This window comes from Chlorocebus sabaeus, chromosome 16 (assembly GCF_047675955.1).
Source record: "Chlorocebus sabaeus isolate Y175 chromosome 16, mChlSab1.0.hap1, whole genome shotgun sequence".
Lineage (NCBI taxonomy): Eukaryota > Metazoa > Chordata > Mammalia > Primates > Cercopithecidae > Chlorocebus > Chlorocebus sabaeus.
This window is the reverse complement of record NC_132919.1, coordinates 35079125-35096983: the sequence shown is the minus strand read 5'-3', so window position 1 is coordinate 35096983 and position 17859 is coordinate 35079125. Positions and strand designations below refer to the sequence as shown.

Genomic DNA, 17859 nt, shown 5'->3' with positions numbered 1-17859 from the left:
AAAAAAAAAAAAAAGATAAAAACATTAGCTGCTAACATACTTGGACAAGATGTATACTCTCTTTTACACGATTAATAAAATAAATCTATTACCAACACATGAATATCTGAAATTAAACTCATAACTATCTGTAGATGAACCTGAAATCTCAGCATTTTGAAACTTCAATGCCTAAAAAGATTCAATAATTTCTTCAGGTGGAATAGACTAGTTCCCAGAGATAAAACTAATCGGCCAGGCACGGTGGCTCACGCCTGTAATCCCAGCACTTTGGGAGGCCGAGGCGGGCGGATCACGAGGTCAGGAGATCGAGACCATCCTGGCTAACACGGTGAAACCCCGTCTCTACTAAAAAAAGACAAAAAAATTAGCCGGGTGTGGTGGCGGGTGCCTGTAGTCCCAGCTACTCGGGAGGCTGAGGCAGGAGAATAGAGTGAACTCAGGAGGCAGAGCTTGCAATGAGCCGAGATTGCACCACTGCACTCCAGCCTGGGCAACAGAGCGAGACTCCGTCTCAAAAAACAAAACAAAACAAAACAACTAATCTATTACGTATTGTTTTCAGAATACAGTACTATTGGCTGGGTGTGGGGGCTCACACCTGTAATCCCAGCACTTTGGGAGGCCAAGGTGGGCAGATCAGTTGAGGCCAGGAGTTCAAGACCAGCCTGGCCAACGTGGCAAAACCCCATCTCTACTAAAAACACAAAAACAATTAGCCAGGCGTGATGGTGCACGCCTGTAATCCCAGCTACTTGGGAGGCTGAGGCAGGAAAATCACTTGAACCTGGGAGGCAGAGGTTGCAGTGAGCTGAGATGGCACCACTACACTCTAGCCTGGTCCACAGAGTATGACTGTCTCAAAAAAAAAATATATATATATATGTATATATACACACACACACACACATATACACACACACATATATATACACATACACACACAGTACTATTACAAGACTATCTCATACTTGGTATGTGTTTTATATTACGCACATTGGGAGGGTGGAACAGATTACTGTATACTTTTCCTTTCTCAAAAAACAAAACTGAGATGAGTCAGGCATAATGACTCACGCCTGTAAGCCCTGTAATTTGGTAGGCCAAGGTGGGAGGATCACTTGAACCCAGGAGTTCAAGAGCAGCCTGGGTAACATCGGGAGACCTTGTTTCTACAAAAAGAAAAAAATTAACCACGCGCAGTGGCATGTGCCTGTAGGACCAATTACTCAAGAGGCTAAAGTGGGAGACCTCTTGAGGCCAGGAGTTTGAGGTTGCAGTAAGCCATGATCACATCACTGCATGCCAGCCTGGGTAACAGAGTAAGAATCTGTGGCTAAAACCAAACAAATAAATAAATAAAAACCAAAACTAAGATGAGTATTCATTTTTTTTTGGTAAGAAAAATAAATGTCCAAGAAGGACTATATTTCATTAGCCTTTCAACTTTAAAGACCTTAAAGCATTTACCAAAGAAGTGTAAATATTAAAATCATTGTGTTTTAGAAACTTATAGAAAGACTTAAAAGATTTGCCCACATGGTGTAAGATCCAGAGCACTCTGCTGTGTAGAGGATACTTGACCATGACAGAAGACACGGGCCTTGCTTTTTGAAGATCTTTTTATTACCTTCAAATAAGAAAGATCACTGAAGTAAACACCAATCACATTCTCTTCAACAGCTACAAGTCATACCTGGCTGGCAAGTTCTCGTGTTGGTGATATAATCAGGGCTCTGAAGCCTTTATTTGCAGGTTGTTTCAGCTGCATTAAAATAGGAATGCTAAAAGCTAATGTTTTTCCAGATCCGGTTGGAGCAGAAGCCAGAAGTTCCCGACCCTAAAAAATAGGATATTATTAAATACTACAAAGAAAGTACATACATTTTTCAGAGCCTGGTCAAATAATGCTACCAGCCCTAGAAAAAAACAAAAAAAATTTTACGTAATGAATCCATTCAAGTCATATCTGCTTTCCCAACATCATCCATCCATGCCACCATCGCCCCAACAAAGTTTCTGAGCATTACCCTCGAATTCCCTTTGAATGGGTGTAAAGAATACAGATAACTAAAACCCAAAGAGAATTCATAACCTAAGTTATATCCATTATTTCAATTTTTCTTTTCCACTTAACTGTTGTCAAAATAAAATTATAAAACCAACTTTTTGTCCTGGTATCTGTACTGCTCAATCACTAAGAAAGGTTTTATTAAAAACAGAATGGCTGAAGAAATAAAAAATGGCAGTGACCTGAGGGACAGAGTAATTTACAGGAGACAATTTTCAAAAACTCACTGTGATTTTTTTTTTTTTTTGGATGCAGAGTCTCACTCTGACACCCAGGCTGGAGTGCAGTGGTGCGATCTCGGCTCACTGCAACCTCTGCCTCCCGGGTTCAAGCAATTCTTCTGTCTCTGCCTCCCAAGTAGCTGGGATTACAGGCACAAGCCACTGCGCCCAGCTAGTTTTTGTATTTTTAGTAGAGACAGGCTTTCACCATATTGGCCAGGCTGGTCTTGAACTCCTGACCTCATGATCTGCCCGCCTTGGCCTCCCAAAGTGCTGGGATTACAGGCATGAGCCACCACGTCTGGCCCACTGCAATTTTTTTTTTTTTTGAGATGCAGTCTTGCTCTGTCGCCCAGGCTGGAGTGCAGTGGCACAATCTCGGCTCACTGCAAGCTCCACCTCCTGGGTTCACGTCATTCTGCCTCAGTTTCTCCAGTAGCTGGGACTACAGGCGCCCGCCACCACGCCCGGCTAATTTTTTGTATTTTTGGTAGAGATGGGATTTCACCGTGTTAGCCAGGATGGTCTCAATCTCCTGACCTTGTGATCTGCCTGCCTCGGCCTCCCAAAGTGCTAGGATTACAGGCGTGAGCCACCACACCCGGCCCCCACTATGATTTTTAAAACTTTAAGCTAAAGCCATGACAGAAACAATCTTAAACAAAAATTAAAAGCAAATTTACTATAACATGAGTCAACGGCATCATTTAAATGTATGAATGTATTCTCATTTCAGCTCTCAAAGAAAATGAAAAGGACTAGCATAGATGAAAAGGTATCTTATATCCTTTGGAAACCAGAACTGAAGGCCATCTTGGTTACATGGGGAAAAAACTCAACTCTCATTGCTACAGAAACAAACCTCGGAAAAACTCAATGTCCGAAAACCTAAGTTAATCCATACCTCTATCAACAAGTGACTGGATAACAAATTGTGGTATATTCATACAACATAATATTACTCGGTAACAAACTATTGCTATATGTAATATACACCAATCTCAAAGCATTACACAAAGTGAAAGAAACCAGAAATAAAAGATTAATGTGTGATTCCACTCATATAAAACTCTAGAATAGAGGCAAAAGGAATATACAGTAGTAGAAATCAGAATAGAAATTGCCTCTGAGCAGGGGCAGGGTGAGGACTGACTGGAAAGGGCACAAGAAAATTGTCTGGGGTAATACATATGTTCTCCATCTTCACTGGAATAGTGGTTACACAGGATATGCATTGCTGAAACTCACTAAACAGGGCACTTAAAAATCTATGCATTTTATTGTATGTAAAGTGTACTTTAATTATAAAAAGTATTGGGAAAAATAAGTCAGGCTATGTACAAGAACTTTAGAAAGCATTTGTATTTCTGGAGTAGTTCCTGGGCATTATAAACTAAATAAACAACGAACGAATGAAACATAATCCCCATTCTCCAAGGGGTTACACACTAGTAAAATGAAAAAAATATGATTGGTGCGAATACAAAGTAGTGTAAAATGTAAAATAAATGTTGTAAGGAAAAGAACACACCAAATACCAAGGAGAACTGCAGTGTGGAGGAAATGGTACTGGAAAAGGAAGAAGATCACATCTAGATGGAGTGATCAAGGCAACTTTTATGGAGGCACAGGCATTTGATGAACTTACAAGGAAGTGAAGGATTTTAACAGGGGAGATAAGGTGGAAAGAATAATTTCAAGAAGAGAGGGAAGAGAATGAGCAAACACACAGAGGAAGGAATGTTACAGGCATTCTAGATCTTCATACTCACATGCAGCATAACTGGGATGGCTTGCATTTGGATTGGCGTAGGCATTTGGAAACCTGCATCTAAAATATTCTGAAGTAGTCGAGAATTGATTTTATATTCCTGGTCAAGTTGCTGAAATGTAGCAATTGGGTCAGGAAGATCGGTTCCTTGGACGTGAATTTTGTGTTTATTCCGCAAGAAGTTTATCTGAAAAGTGAAGTAAAGAGGCCCCCATGGATATGGCCAAATAAATACATTCTCAGATGTTATAAAGCAACATTAACAGTTTCTGGGATAACCTTTAGCAGCATATGAAACCTTTTGGTTAAATCCAAGAACCAAAACATCACAGATATTAGGTACATTTCATGCCCTTTCATAGAAAACCTCCATAAAATGTCTATGCTTTCTTCATATTAAGGTGTTATTGTCACAGTCATAACTTCTAACCTTAAATAAACTTCTTAGAAGTCAGGCATTGAATCCATCTACTATTTTAATATGGTGGTTAGCCTACAAGTATCAATGCTTTTTGATGATTTACCCTAAAACTCTGCTTATTAAAACTGAATGCCAAAAAGTAGAGTCTAGTAGTGTTGATTTGGTTTGTTTCCCCATTGTCTGGACCAGACACAGCCAAATTCTGGTTTCTGGATTACTGAAGCATTGCCATACTAATCCCTGAAGTGAGCTGAACACACCTCTCCATCAGGAATATGGCAGATGTACAGCAGACACAAAAAGGGTGTATTTGTTGTTTCTTCCATATCCTACTCCTCTTAATCCCAAGTCATAAAACACCTCCTTTAAGAATTCTAACCCTCTAATCTGTGTCAGAGGAAATCCTTCTAAACCGGTGAGCTCAACACAGAGAAGAAAGGGAGTCAAATTTTGTTTATTGAAAGGGGTTACAAAATTTTAAAAACATAATTCTAAACATACTATCAATCTTGAAACTTGAGCAGGTCAAGAATTTTATATATGTATCTGTAATTTAAACTTTAAAATGTTCACCCACAGCACAAATGTCTACTTTGCTTTAAGTTTTCATTAAAGTAAAATCTAAATGAATGTAATTAACCTTCTGTCTTCACAAAACTATATTCATGTTAACAACAGAATAACCCAAGTCCAGTGAATAAGTCACTAGGTCAGAAAATATATATACTTTTGGCCCCAAAACATTTTTCTACCTTTTCTTTTCTGAGATGCTCCAACTTTCCGGAAGTGAGTTTACTTTCTCTCGGAACTTTTTTGTCTTCAATCTTTGCTTCTACAGATGATATCCACTGTATAGAAGCACCTTCTTCTTGGGAAGTAATTTCTAAAATATATTTTTAAAAAGTAAAAGATTTTAACGGTCTAGGCAAAATAGTGAAGACCCGTCTCTTCAAAACAAATTAAAAATTAGCCAAGGGTGGGTGGTGGTGCATGCCTGTAGTCCCAGTTACTCAGGAGGCTGAGTGGGGAGGATCATTTGAGCCTGGGAGGTTGAGGCTGCAGAGAGTTGTGATCACGCCACTGCATTCCAGCCTGGGTAACAAAGAAAACCTTGTCTTGGAAAAAAAAAAGAAAAAAGGTTTTAATCTTGGGTGTAAGTGCAGCAAGAGAGCCATACCTTCACATTAAAAAAAGAAAAAGTACAGCTGATGCAACTAGATAAGAGAAAGTAATAGGATGTATAAAAATGAAAATGAAAAGGCAAGTTCTGTGTTGCTATGATCAGAGCTCTGAAGCTCACTATCTTCCCTTTGTTGGCTGTTTCAGCAGCGTACTGAGTATACTTGAAAACAACAGGGGTTTAATTGAAAAGCAACTTAAACAATGAGAAATTTCTTTTTTTTTTTTTGATTTGAGACAGAGTCTCGGTCTGTCACCCAGGCTGGAGTGTAGTGGTGCGATCTCGGCTCACTGCGACTGCTGCCTCCCTGGTTCAAGCAATTCTCTGCCTCAGCCTCCCGAGTAGCTGGGGTGCAGGCATCCGCCGCCATGCCTGGCTAATTTTGTTTTGTATTTTTAGTAGAAATGGGGTTTCACCATCTTGGCCAGGCTGGTCTCAAACACCTGACCTCAAGTGATCCGCCTGCCTTGGCCTCCCAAAGTGCTGGGATTACAGGCGTGAGCCACCGTACCCGGCCAAACAATGAGAAATTTCAATAAGGCAGTCAGGTTCTCTATATGTAAACAACCAACAACTAAAAAATAAATATGATGAAAGATCTCACGTAAAATAGCAATGACTGGCCAGGCGCGGTGGCTCACACCTGTAATCCCAGCACTTTGGGAGGCCAAGGCAGGTGGATCACCCGAGGTCAGGAATTTAAGATCAGTCTGGATGGACAACATGATGAAACCCTGTCTCTACAAAAATATAAAAATTAGCCGGGCATGATGGCATGTGCCTGTAATCCTAGTTACTCAGGAGGCTGAGGCAGGAGAATCACTTGAAGCCAGGAGGTGGAGGTTGCAGTAAGCTGAGATTGTGCCACTGCACTCCAGCTTCGGCGACAGAGCAAGACTCTGTCTCAAAATAAATAAATAAACAATAAAATAGCAATGAACATAACACAATACTTTGAGCTACTCAATATTATAAAGACAGCCATTCTCCCTCAATCTATGAAGAACACTAGCCAATTAAAAGTAATGGCAGAATTGTTTTGGTGACTAGACCACCTGACTTAACAGTTTGTATGGGAGAATAAATATGTAAGACTAACCTAAATTTTTTTTTTTTTTTTTGAGACAGACTCTTGTTCTGTTGCCCAGGCTAGAGTGCAATGGCATGATCTTGGCTCACTGCAACCTCTGTCTCCCACGTGATTCTCAGCCTCCCGAGTAGCTGGGACTACAGAGGCATGCCACCACGTCCAGCTAATTTTAGTGGAGACAGGGTTTCACCACGTTGGCAGGCTGGTCTCAAACTCCTGACCTCATGATCCGCCCGCCTTGGCCTCCCAAAGTGCTGGGATTACAGGTGTGAGCCACCGCGCCTGGCCTAACTTAAAAAATTTTAAGTTTAATAAGCAAAGACTAGTTCTACAAAGCAAAGACCAGTTCTAATTTCTAAATTAGTTCTAAAATTAGCAAAGACTAGTTCTAATTTCTTAATTTTTTTCAACTTCACCGAGGCATAAATATATACAATAATCTGCATATATTTAAAGTATCTAATTTGATGAGTTTTGACATATCTACACACCCAAAAAACCATTACCACATTCTAGGTTATTTCTATCACTTCTCCAAATTTCCTTATGACCCCTTATAATCCATCACTCCATGCATAGGCAACTACCAATCTAATTTCCGCCACTATAGATTAGTTTGCCTTTTCTGGAATTTTATATAAACGGAATCATGTCATATGTACTAATTTTTGTCTGGCTTCTTTCACTCAAGATAGTTATTCTGAAGTTCATCTATGTTGCAGCATGTATCAACAACTTACCACTTTATTACTAGGTAGTATTCCATTGTATGGATGTACAGTTCATCATTCACCTGTTGAGGGACATTTGGGTCATTTCTAGCTTTTGGCTATAAGTAATGTTGCTATGAAAATTTGTGTACAAGTCTTCCTGAAGATGTATATTTTCCTGTCTCTTAGGTAAATATTGACAAGTAGAATACCTCGGTAATACGGTAAATATATGTTTAACTTTAAAAAAAAAAAAAAAAGCCAAACTATTTTCCAAAGTGGTTGTACCATTTTACCATCAACACTATGAGAGCTTGTTTCTGTACATCCTTGCCCATACTTGGTACAGTCACTCTTTCTATTTTTAGCCATTCTAATGAGTATGTAGTAGTATTGTATTGTGGTTTTAATTTGCCTGATGGCTACTGATGTTGAATGTCTTTTATGTGCTTATCACCATGTGTATTATCTTCTTTATGAGTAGATACAAGTCCTTTGATATACATTTTGCGAATATTTTCCCATCTGTGGCTTGCCTTTTCATTTTCTTAATGTTATCTTCTGAAGAATGAACATTTTTAGTTTTGTTAAGTCCAATATATCAGTTTTTTCTTTTTAAAAAATTTTTGTTGCTGTTGTGCTAAGGAACCTTTATATATCTCAAGGCCACAAAGATTTTTTTCCTATGTTTTCTTCTAGAACTTTTATAGTTTTAAACTTCAGTCTGAGTCATTTGAAGTTAATTTTTGCTTACAATGTAAAGTTAGGTTTGATGTTCAGTTTTTTCCACATGGATCCAGCACTGTTTGTGAAAAGACTTTCTTTTCCCTGCTGATTTACCTTATTACCTCTGTTGAGAACTAATTGACTATATATGCATGGGTTTGTGGACTAGCTATTCTCTTTAACTGATCTATACATAAGGGGGTCTTCAAAAAGTTCATGGAAAATCCATATTATGAAGAAACTATGCAAAAATTTCAATTTTTTTTGCACCAAAATAAACTCATACCAACTTGTTATAATATGGGTGAACTGGATCCAGTCTGGGACACTAAGAAAGATAAGACAGCAGTTTGAAAAAAGCAGCATGAATTCTTCTTAAGACTGAAGCAAGAACAAACTTCAAATTTACAGTGAAGCTTGGGTAGAAGAATAGTGAAATCACTGATGCTTTATGAAAAGATTATGGGGGCAAGGCCCCAGAGAAATCAGCTGTTTACAAATGGATAACCTGTTTTAAGAAGGAACAAGATAATATTGAAGATGAAGTCCGTAGCACCAGACCACCCATTAAGAAGGAACAAGATAACATTGAAGATGAAGTCTGTAGCAGCAGACCACACACGTCAATTTATAAGGAAAAAATTCATCTTGTTCATGCCCTAATTGAAGAGGACTGTTGATTAATAGCAGGAACAACAGCCAACACCACAGCCATCTGAACTGCTTCAGCTTACACCATATATATATATATTTTTTTTTTTTTCGAGATAGGGTTTTGTTCTGTCAGCCAGGCTATACAGGCATGATCACAGCTCACTGTAACCTCAAACTCTTGGGCTAAAGCAATCCTCCTGCCTCAGCCTCCCAAGTAGCTGGGACTACAGACATGCGCTACCACATGCAGCTAATTTTTCTTTTTCTTTTTAGAGTCTTACTGTGTCACCCAGGCTGGAGTGCAGTGGTGTGATCTCAGCTTCGGCTCACTGCAACCTCTGCCTCCCGGGTGCAAGCAATTCTCCTGCCTCAGCCTCCCGAGTAGCTGGGATTATAGGCACCAGCTACCACATCCAGCTAATTTTTTTTTTTTTTTTTTTTTTTTAAGTAGAGACAGGGTTTCACCATATTGGCCAGGCTGGTTTTGAACTCCTGGCCTCAAGCAATCCTTCCACCTTGGCCTCCCAAAGTACTGGGATTACAAGCGTGAGCCACTGCTCCTGGCCCTATTTTTTGTATAGATGAAGTCTTGCTATGTTGCCCAATCTGGTCTCAAAATTCCTGGCCTCAATTGATCCTCCTACCTCAGCTTCCCAAAGCAAGGGGATTCTAGGTGAGCCACTGCACCTGGCCTCCCTACCAATTCTTCGTTTTGTTATTTGTTTTTGAGACGGAGTTTCACTCTTTTTGTCCAGGCTGGAGTGCAATGGTGTGATCTCGGCTCACTGAAACCTCCGCCTCCTAAGTTCAAGCGAGTCTCCTGCCTCAGCCTCCCAGGTAGCTGAGACTACAGGCATGCGCCACAAATTAATTTTGTATTTTTAGTAGAGACGGGATTTCACCATGTTGGCCAGGCTGGTTTCAAACTCCTAACCTCAGGTGATCCACTCGCCTCAGCCTCCCAAAGTGCTGGGATTACAAACATGAGCCACCACATCTGGCCTTCTACCTACCAATTCTTAATGAAAATAAGTTGAGCAAATTTTCCATGTGATGGGTGCCAAAACCACTGCTCCCAAATCAGCTGCAGACAAGAGCAGAGATTTCAAAAGAAATTTTAAACAAGTGGGATCAAGGTCCTAAAGCATTTCTTTGAAGAACTTTAACAGAAGATGAAACATGGTTTTACCAGTTTGATCACGAAGACAAAGCACAATTAAACCAATGACTACCAAGAGGTGGAAGTGGTCCAGTTAAAGCAAAAGTTGACAAGTCAAGAGCAAAGGCAACGGCAATAGGTTTTTTGGATGTGCAAGGCACTTTGCTTGTTGACTTTCTGGAAGGCCAAAGAGTAGTATCTGCTTATTATGAGAGTGTTTGAAGAAAGCCAAAGCTTCAGCAGAAATTTCTATAAAAAAAATTCTGCTAGAATTGTAATCGGGATTGCGATGATTCTGAAGATCACTGTAGGGAGAAAATACTGAGTTGCCTAAAATATTGGTATGCCTCTCCACTCTACTGGATTTTATAACATATAAGGCCATAGTAATTAAAACAAGCTAGTATTGGTATACAAATACAGAAACAGAAGAGGTCCAGAGACAGACTTGAATATATATGGAAAATCAGTATACAATTAAAGTTGCATTAAAGTCCAATAGAGAAAACACAGATTATCAACATATGATATTAAGACAATTAGTCAACATAAGACAAAACACCAACATATGGTATTAAGACAATTATTCAGACATCTGAAAAAAATTTTAGTTCCCTATTCACTCCTTATACCAAATAAAATTCCACAGGGTCAAAGATTTTAATATAACAAATTGAAACAACAAATAAGAAAACATGGAAGTTTGCTGTTGTTTTTTGTTTGTTTGTTTGTTTGGAGACAGCGTCTTGCTCTGTTTCTGTCACCCAGGCTGGAATGCAGTGGTGTGATCTCAGCTCAGTGCAACCTCCAACTCCTGGGTTCAAGTGATTTTCCTGCCTCAGCCTCCCAAGTAGCTGGGATTATAGGCGTGCACCACCACATCTGGCTAATTTTTTTATATTTTTAGCAGAGATGGAGGTTCACCATGTTGGCCAGACTGGTCTCAAATTCCCTACCTCAAGTGATCAGCCCACCTCAGCCTCCCAAAGTGTTGGGATTACAGAAGTGAGCCAGCCTAGCATTTTAAAAAAACAAACTTAATGCACAGAAGGCCAAAAAGTAAATAAATAAACAAGACAAGTGACATATGACACTCTGGAAACATATTTGTAAACATAATATGCTAGACATAGAGCTAATTTCCTCAAAATATGAGGTTTAATAAATTAAGAAGAAACAGATGAACAATGTAATATGACAAGGGAACAATGTAATACAATAAGGGTACAATGCATATGAAGAGACAAATTTACAAAAAGAGGAAAGTCTTATACCTTGCTGGAAGGCATCGCAAAGTAGAATGACTTTAAAAAAAATTTTGTTTCCTTTATGAGACAGTTGGTACTAAATGACCCAAATCATTACTAATTCATAAGCTCTTCAATTTTCCAGTTAAAAATAGATATACGCGGCCAGGTGCAGAGACTCACGCCTGTAATCTCAGCACTCTGGGAGGCTGAGGCGGGCGGATCACGAGGTCAGGAGATCGAGACCATCCTGGCTAACACGGTGAAACCCCGTCTCTACTAAAAATACAAAAATTTAGCCAGGCGCGGTGGCGGGCACCTGTAGTCCCAGCTACTCGGGAGGCTGAGGCAGGAGAATGGCGTGAACCCGGGAGGCAGAGCTTGCAGTAAGCCGAGATTGTGCCACTGCAGTCCAGCCTGGGCGACAGAGCGAGATGCCATCTCAAAAAAAAAAAAATAATAGATACATGCCTACACATTTATCATAGATCTATAGTCTAAATACATTTGTTGCCACAATGGTCACAGTACATAGCTGTATATTTCTGGTGGCCTAACATTTGAATCATTTTGCTAAGTTTGTGGCATGTCTTTCTTATTAATCATGGTAAAGGTTTTATCAAACTTCCTTGCAGCCAGGCAAGAATGACTTTTACTGCAGCACTGTAACAGCAAAAGCATGCAAACAATGTAGTAAATGTCCCTCACACAGTTACATGTCAAATCGATCATGGGGCATCCCTACAGTGTATGATGGGCTACTATGCTGGGTTAACAATGAACAAGGCAAAGTACTTCCTACTGATGGAATGTTTCTGGTGGATAAATCTATTTGCTAACTCTGCAATTCCACTTCTAAGAATTTATGGGACAGATATACTCACATATACATGCAAAGATAAGTAGAATGACACTTCAAAACTACAACAGCAAAAATGTGAAAACTACAAATATCCATCACAAAGGAACTTGTTAAATCAATTATGCAATACACAATGGGATACAATGCTGTGTTAAAATGAACAAGGCAATGTACTTCCTACTGATTCCAAACAACCTCCAAGATACATTGTTTTTAAAAAAGAGGAAGGCAGTAAGAGAGGTTCCCAACAGTGTATATAGAGTAACCAAAGTATATAGACATAGTATGTAGAGTATTTGTTGTTTTTTTTTTTTGAGTCAGGCATAAATACATGGGAATAGAGTGTCCCCAGAAAAATGCAAAAGAAATTGATTAACAGTGGCTGCCTCTGGAGAAATGGGACTGGAGATAAACAATAGGAAGGAACTTTATTTTTCATCATTGTATAACTCAAGTGTTTACCAAAAAAAGGTAAATGATTAGGAAACTTAATATTACAGATTTAAAAAATATATAAATAGCCCTAGAGTACAAGAAAAGAAAAACAAACAAACAAACAAAAATGCCTCTGTAGTGCGGTGGCTCAAGCCTGTAATCCCAGCACTTTGGGAGGCGGAGACGGGTGGATCACGAGATCAGGAGATTGAGACCATCCTGGTGAACACAGTGAAACCCCGTCTCTACTAAAAATACAAAAAACTAGCCGGGCGTGGTGGCGGGCACCTGTAGTCCCAGCTGCTCGGGAGGCTGAGGCAGGAGAATGGCGTAAACCCAGGAGGCGGAGCTTGCAGTGAACCGAGATCGTGCCACTGCACTCCAGCCTGGGCGACAGAGCAAGATTCCGTCTCAAAAAAAAAAAAAAAAAAAAAAAAAAAAAGCCTCTGTCAAAATGGGCAAAGAGTAAGAACAAACAATTTGCAAAAGGTGAAATGTTAATGTCAAGTAAAGTATACAAAAATATGCTCGACCAGCCAGGTGTGGTGGCTCATGCCTGTAATCCCAGCACACTGGGAGGCGGAGGCAGGCAGATCACGAGGTCAGGAGATCCAGACCATCCTGGCTAACACGGTGAAACCCTGTCTCTACTAAAAATACAAAAAATTAGCCGGGCGTGGTGGCAGGTGCCTGTAGTCCCAGCTACTGGGGAGGCTGAGGCAGGAGAATGGCATGAACCCAGGAGGCAGAGCTTGTAGTGAGCCGAGATTGTGCCACTGCACTACAGACTGGGCGAGAGAGCAAGACTCGTATCAAAAAAAAAAAAAAGCTCGACCTCACCACTTATCAAAAAAATATAAATATAAAATAGTTTCAGGCCAGGCACGGTGGCTCACGCCTGTAATCCCAGCACTTTGGAAGGCCGATGCAGGCGGATCATGAGGTCAAGAGATCCAGGCCATCCTGGCCAACATGGTGAAACCCCATCTCTACTAAAAATACAAAAATTAGCTGGGCGTGGTGCCACGTACCTGCAGTCCCAGCTACTTGGGAGGCTGAGGCAGAAGAATCGCTTGAACCCAGGAGGCAGAGGTTGCAGTGAGCCGAGATCGCGCCACTGCACTCCAGCCTGGCGACAGAGCAACACTCTGTCTCAAAAAAAAAAAAAAAGTTTCATTCATTAGCTTGGCAAAAAAATTAACACCAATAATATTCAGCACTGACAAGGACTTGGGAAGTCATTTTGTAGTATTTTTCAAAGAAAGGGTACATACCCTTTCACCATATGATGCTACTTTTGGGATGGTATTCTGCAGAAATAACAGTACCTGTACGAAAGGATTTACACATATAAGTATCTTTACTTAAAATTATCTTTGCTATAACAATATTTCTAATGGCAAATACCTGGAAACAACCTGAGTGCCATCAGCTGACAAATGACCTTATTGTCTGACTTGTAGCCATAAGCCTGTATTATTTTTATAACTGAACAAAATTAAAGAGAAAACACATAACAGATATCAAACACTAACCTGAAGTCATCATCTTCCTTTTTCTCTTACTCTGCTCTCTCTTCCTTTCAGTTAGGCTCTCTTCTTTTTTCTCTTCATTTTGGGGCTTCTGATGTGTTTGTGATGCTCCACACACACCCGGGACAGACTTCTTGTTCCCAAAAAAGTCCAGTCCCTGAAGCACCTCTGAAGAATCAAAGTCATATTTCCTTTTTCCTATCTAAAACCCAAAACATTTAAAATGAAACCTACTGACAGAATAGCATTCCTTTCATTCAAGCAAGATTGTCCAATGACTCCTCTTTTCTACCTTTTCAAGTATCTGTCGAGCTAACAAGTGTCTGGGCAAATAGAATCTGAAGAGACCTTCTCTGACCTCATAATAGTAACAAATTAATATTAGCAATGAACACATATGCTTACTAAATGTCAAGCAGATTTCTAAGCATGTTTATACATATTAAATTGCTTCATATTTACAACTCTATAAAGTAAATAGCAGTATTACGAATGAGAAAACCAAGACATTCGGAAATTAAGTAACTTGAGGAAGGTCTCAAAATTAGTAACTGGCAGACTTAGCATTTAGACCCAGATAATCTGGCTCCAGAGTTCATACTCACCAGTTAGAGAAAGAAGAAACACATGTCACACACACATACACATTCAAACAGCAAAGTAGACATTCAATATTTTCCACAACTGGGGCCCAATTGACTTCCCCCGATTTATCACTCACTACTTCTCTAGGTAAGATCCCCCATTTATAAATCGCTCTTCTCATTGGTTACTTAAGCCATGGGGTTGAAGCAATAAAAAGAACCACGCCCGGTACAACTATACGCTTGCCAAGCCAAACTTGGGGAGACTATAGTGAAAGAATCTGTTTTCTCCATCTTTGGTTGTTTCTGTTTTCGTAATTCCTTTCCTCTAGGTTCGGAGAAAAAGTTCCTTTTGAAAGGAGGATTCCAACTTTGAATAAGAGGGAGGAAACAGCGTTTCCGTGCCAGGCCCAACTAGGTCTACAACAGGATAGTTAAAGAGCTCATTCAGAAGGCTTCAACCGACTAGGTGTGCAGGTAAGCTGAACACAAAAGGAAGCAAAATACCCCAAGGAGGGTGAGAGCCAGGCCACGCGTGTCCATGTGCGCCGGTCTCCCCCCGCAGCGGGTTCATTCCCGGGCTGCTGCTCCTTCTCAGTTACTCGGGCCACGGTCCTTCGGGCACAGTACCTGGAATCGAGCTGCGTCTGCCGAGAAACGTCTCGTGTCGAATTTGGCCCCCGCGCCAAGCCGGCGAAAGAGATCGTGGACGTCCATCTTTACCCAGAAAGCGCCACGGTTCTACAGCGCCTGCGCAGATTACTTCCCGGGCCTCTGACAGCGTCGGAAGAGGGCGTGAGCGTAATTGGCTCCCGTAGGCGGAGCCTGGCCGCGTGAGCGAGAAGAGGGTAATTTACTACCGTGTACTCCGTCATTATTTATCTTTTTTTTTTTTTTTCTTGAAACAAGGTCTCACTCTGTCGCCCAGGCTGGAGCGCAGTGGCGCAATCGCAGCCTCGAATTTCTGGGCTCAAGCGATCCTCCCAGCTCGGTCTCCCAAACTGCTGGGACTACAGGCGTGTGTAAATTCTTTTAAAAAATATTAATCAGTATCCTCCTATGTTGGGCACTGTTCTAGACTTTGAGGGATACTTTAGTAAACAACATCTTAAGATTCCTCGTCTTACGAAGCTTACATTTTAGTAGGAACAACAGATATTGTTAACAAATAAGCAAAATCTCTAAAGTAATAAGTGCTATGAAACAAAAAGGTGTAATTGATAGAGAAAATGATGGGGGAGCTGACTTACTGAAATTCACTCTGTTGAAGTGATAACTTGAGCTGAGGAAGCAACCTGTCCAAGATATGGGAACAGCATTCCAGACAGGGGAAACACGTGGTTGAAGAAGGGAAAAAAAAAATTGGAACCTTGAGGGAATAGAAAGAATGCCAGTGTGACTGGAGCCAAGTTGCTGTGTGATAGAGTAGTATAGATAAGGTTGGAGGGACAAACAGAAGTCAGATATCACAGATTCTTGTAACAGGGTCATAGTAAAGAATTTGGACTTCCACCTTGGGAAACTATTTGAAAATTTTTATGGAGAGAACATTATTTAGTTTATCACATTTAATTTTTTATATTTATTGCATCTGTACGAAATTATTTACTGCTTATTGCCTCTCCCTCTTCTGGAATGTAAGTCCCTGAGCACAGGGATATACCTTTGCTTCGCTGTGTATCCCCAGTTCCTGTGCACTTTGGTGAATGAATGAGTGGATGTTTCATAAAGGATTACACTGGCTATTTGGAGAATGGACCACAGAAAAGCTAAGAGTGGAAACAGATTAGTCAAAGTAGAATGATGATCATGGCTTGTCTAGGTTGGTATCTGTGCTGCAAGAGATAAATGGATAGATCTGGCGTGTATTTTGGAGGTAGAGCTAAATGTACCTGACGGATTTTATGCAGAGGTGAGAGAAAGGGAGGAATCAAAGATCACTCCTAGTTTTTTGACTGAGGTAGACGGCATGCCGTTTACTGAGCTAAGAAAGCCTAAGAGAAGAAGGAGGGCTTTTTGGTACGAGTGAGACATGGAGGGTGAAATCAATTGTTATGTTTTGGACGTGTTAAGATGCCTAGTTGACTTTTAAGTGGAGACATCCAAGTAGGTAGTTGGTTCTGAATCTGAAGCTCAGGAACAAAAATTAGGGTTAGAGAAATTAATCTGGAAGTCATCAACATATAAATGATACAAAGGAGTTGCACCATATAAGCATTTAACTTATAAAAATTCAGTTATATGTATTTGACCAAAGAGAATGAGAAATACTTGAAATTGTATGGGTGAGTCCTTTACAATCAAGGAAAGCAGGTGTGAGGTGAGCATGAGGTGGGGGGTGTGAATCTGCCATTTCTCAGATGGATTCCGTCCCTTACTCCCTATTACAGTGGGGTGGTGGTGGTCTTCCTGTCCCAAGTGTGTCTACTCTTTAAAAATAGGAATTTCCCAAGTACTTCATCTGTTGTTCAATAAAAATAATTTATCTTCAGTCAGGCACAGTGACTTATACCTGTAATCCTAGCACTTTGGAAGGCCAAGGTGGGCAGATTACTTCAGCTCAGAAGTTTGAAACCAGCCTGGGCAACATGGCGGAACTCCATCTCTACAAAAAATTAAAACATTAGCTGGGCGTAGTGGCACACACCTATAGTCCCAGCCACTTGGGAGGCTGAGGCAGGAAGATTGCTTGAGCTTGGGAGGCTGAGGCTGCAGTGACTCATAACGGCACCACTGTACTCCAACCTGGGTGACAGAGTGAGACCTTGTTTCAAAAATAAATAAAATTAATCTATCTCAACATAAGAGGAAAACTCAATATTAGTGTATTGATCTTCAGTTTGGCACATAAATATGGCCAGAGCCATATATAAAATTAACATGTATGAAATGACAACTCCTGTGCTTTATGGATGACTTAGGGAATTAAAAAAAAAATTCAACTTTATGAGATTTTTTTTCTTTATGAGCTCATTTAGAACCTAATCCCTATGTAAGTGGTAACAAACCCCTCTCCAAAAGCATGAGCCTGAATGTGATCACTTAGAGAAAATGCGTGAATAGAGAAGAGAAGGGGACCCAGGACTGACCCTATGGTACTCTAATGCTTGGAGATCAGGTGGAGGAGGAGACACCATAAAGCAAGAGTCTGAGAAGAAGCAAGTGAAGTAGGAAGCAAGCAGTGAGGTAGGAAGAC

The 17859-nt window shown here is 40.4% G+C and overlaps 1 protein-coding gene across 5 annotated transcripts in view; it reads right to left on the bottom strand.

Annotated features, from left to right (window-relative positions):
• DDX52 (DExD-box helicase 52) overlaps positions 1–15432 on the bottom strand; it is a 30745-nt gene extending 15313 nt beyond the window's left edge. The window contains exons 1-5 of one of the 5 annotated variants that reach the window (XM_008011124.3): positions 15294–15432; positions 14083–14281; positions 5237–5367; positions 4065–4250; positions 1697–1840 (exon numbers count right to left, since the gene is read on the bottom strand). In XM_008011124.3, the coding sequence (XP_008009315.1) occupies positions 1697–1840; positions 4065–4250; positions 5237–5367; positions 14083–14281; positions 15294–15380 (747 nt within the window). In that variant the 5' untranslated portion in view covers positions 15381–15432. The other 4 variants (XM_073004873.1, XM_008011125.3, XM_073004872.1 and 1 more) reach the window with 4 other exon arrangements.
• Between the last annotated feature and the right edge of the window lie 2427 nt (positions 15433–17859).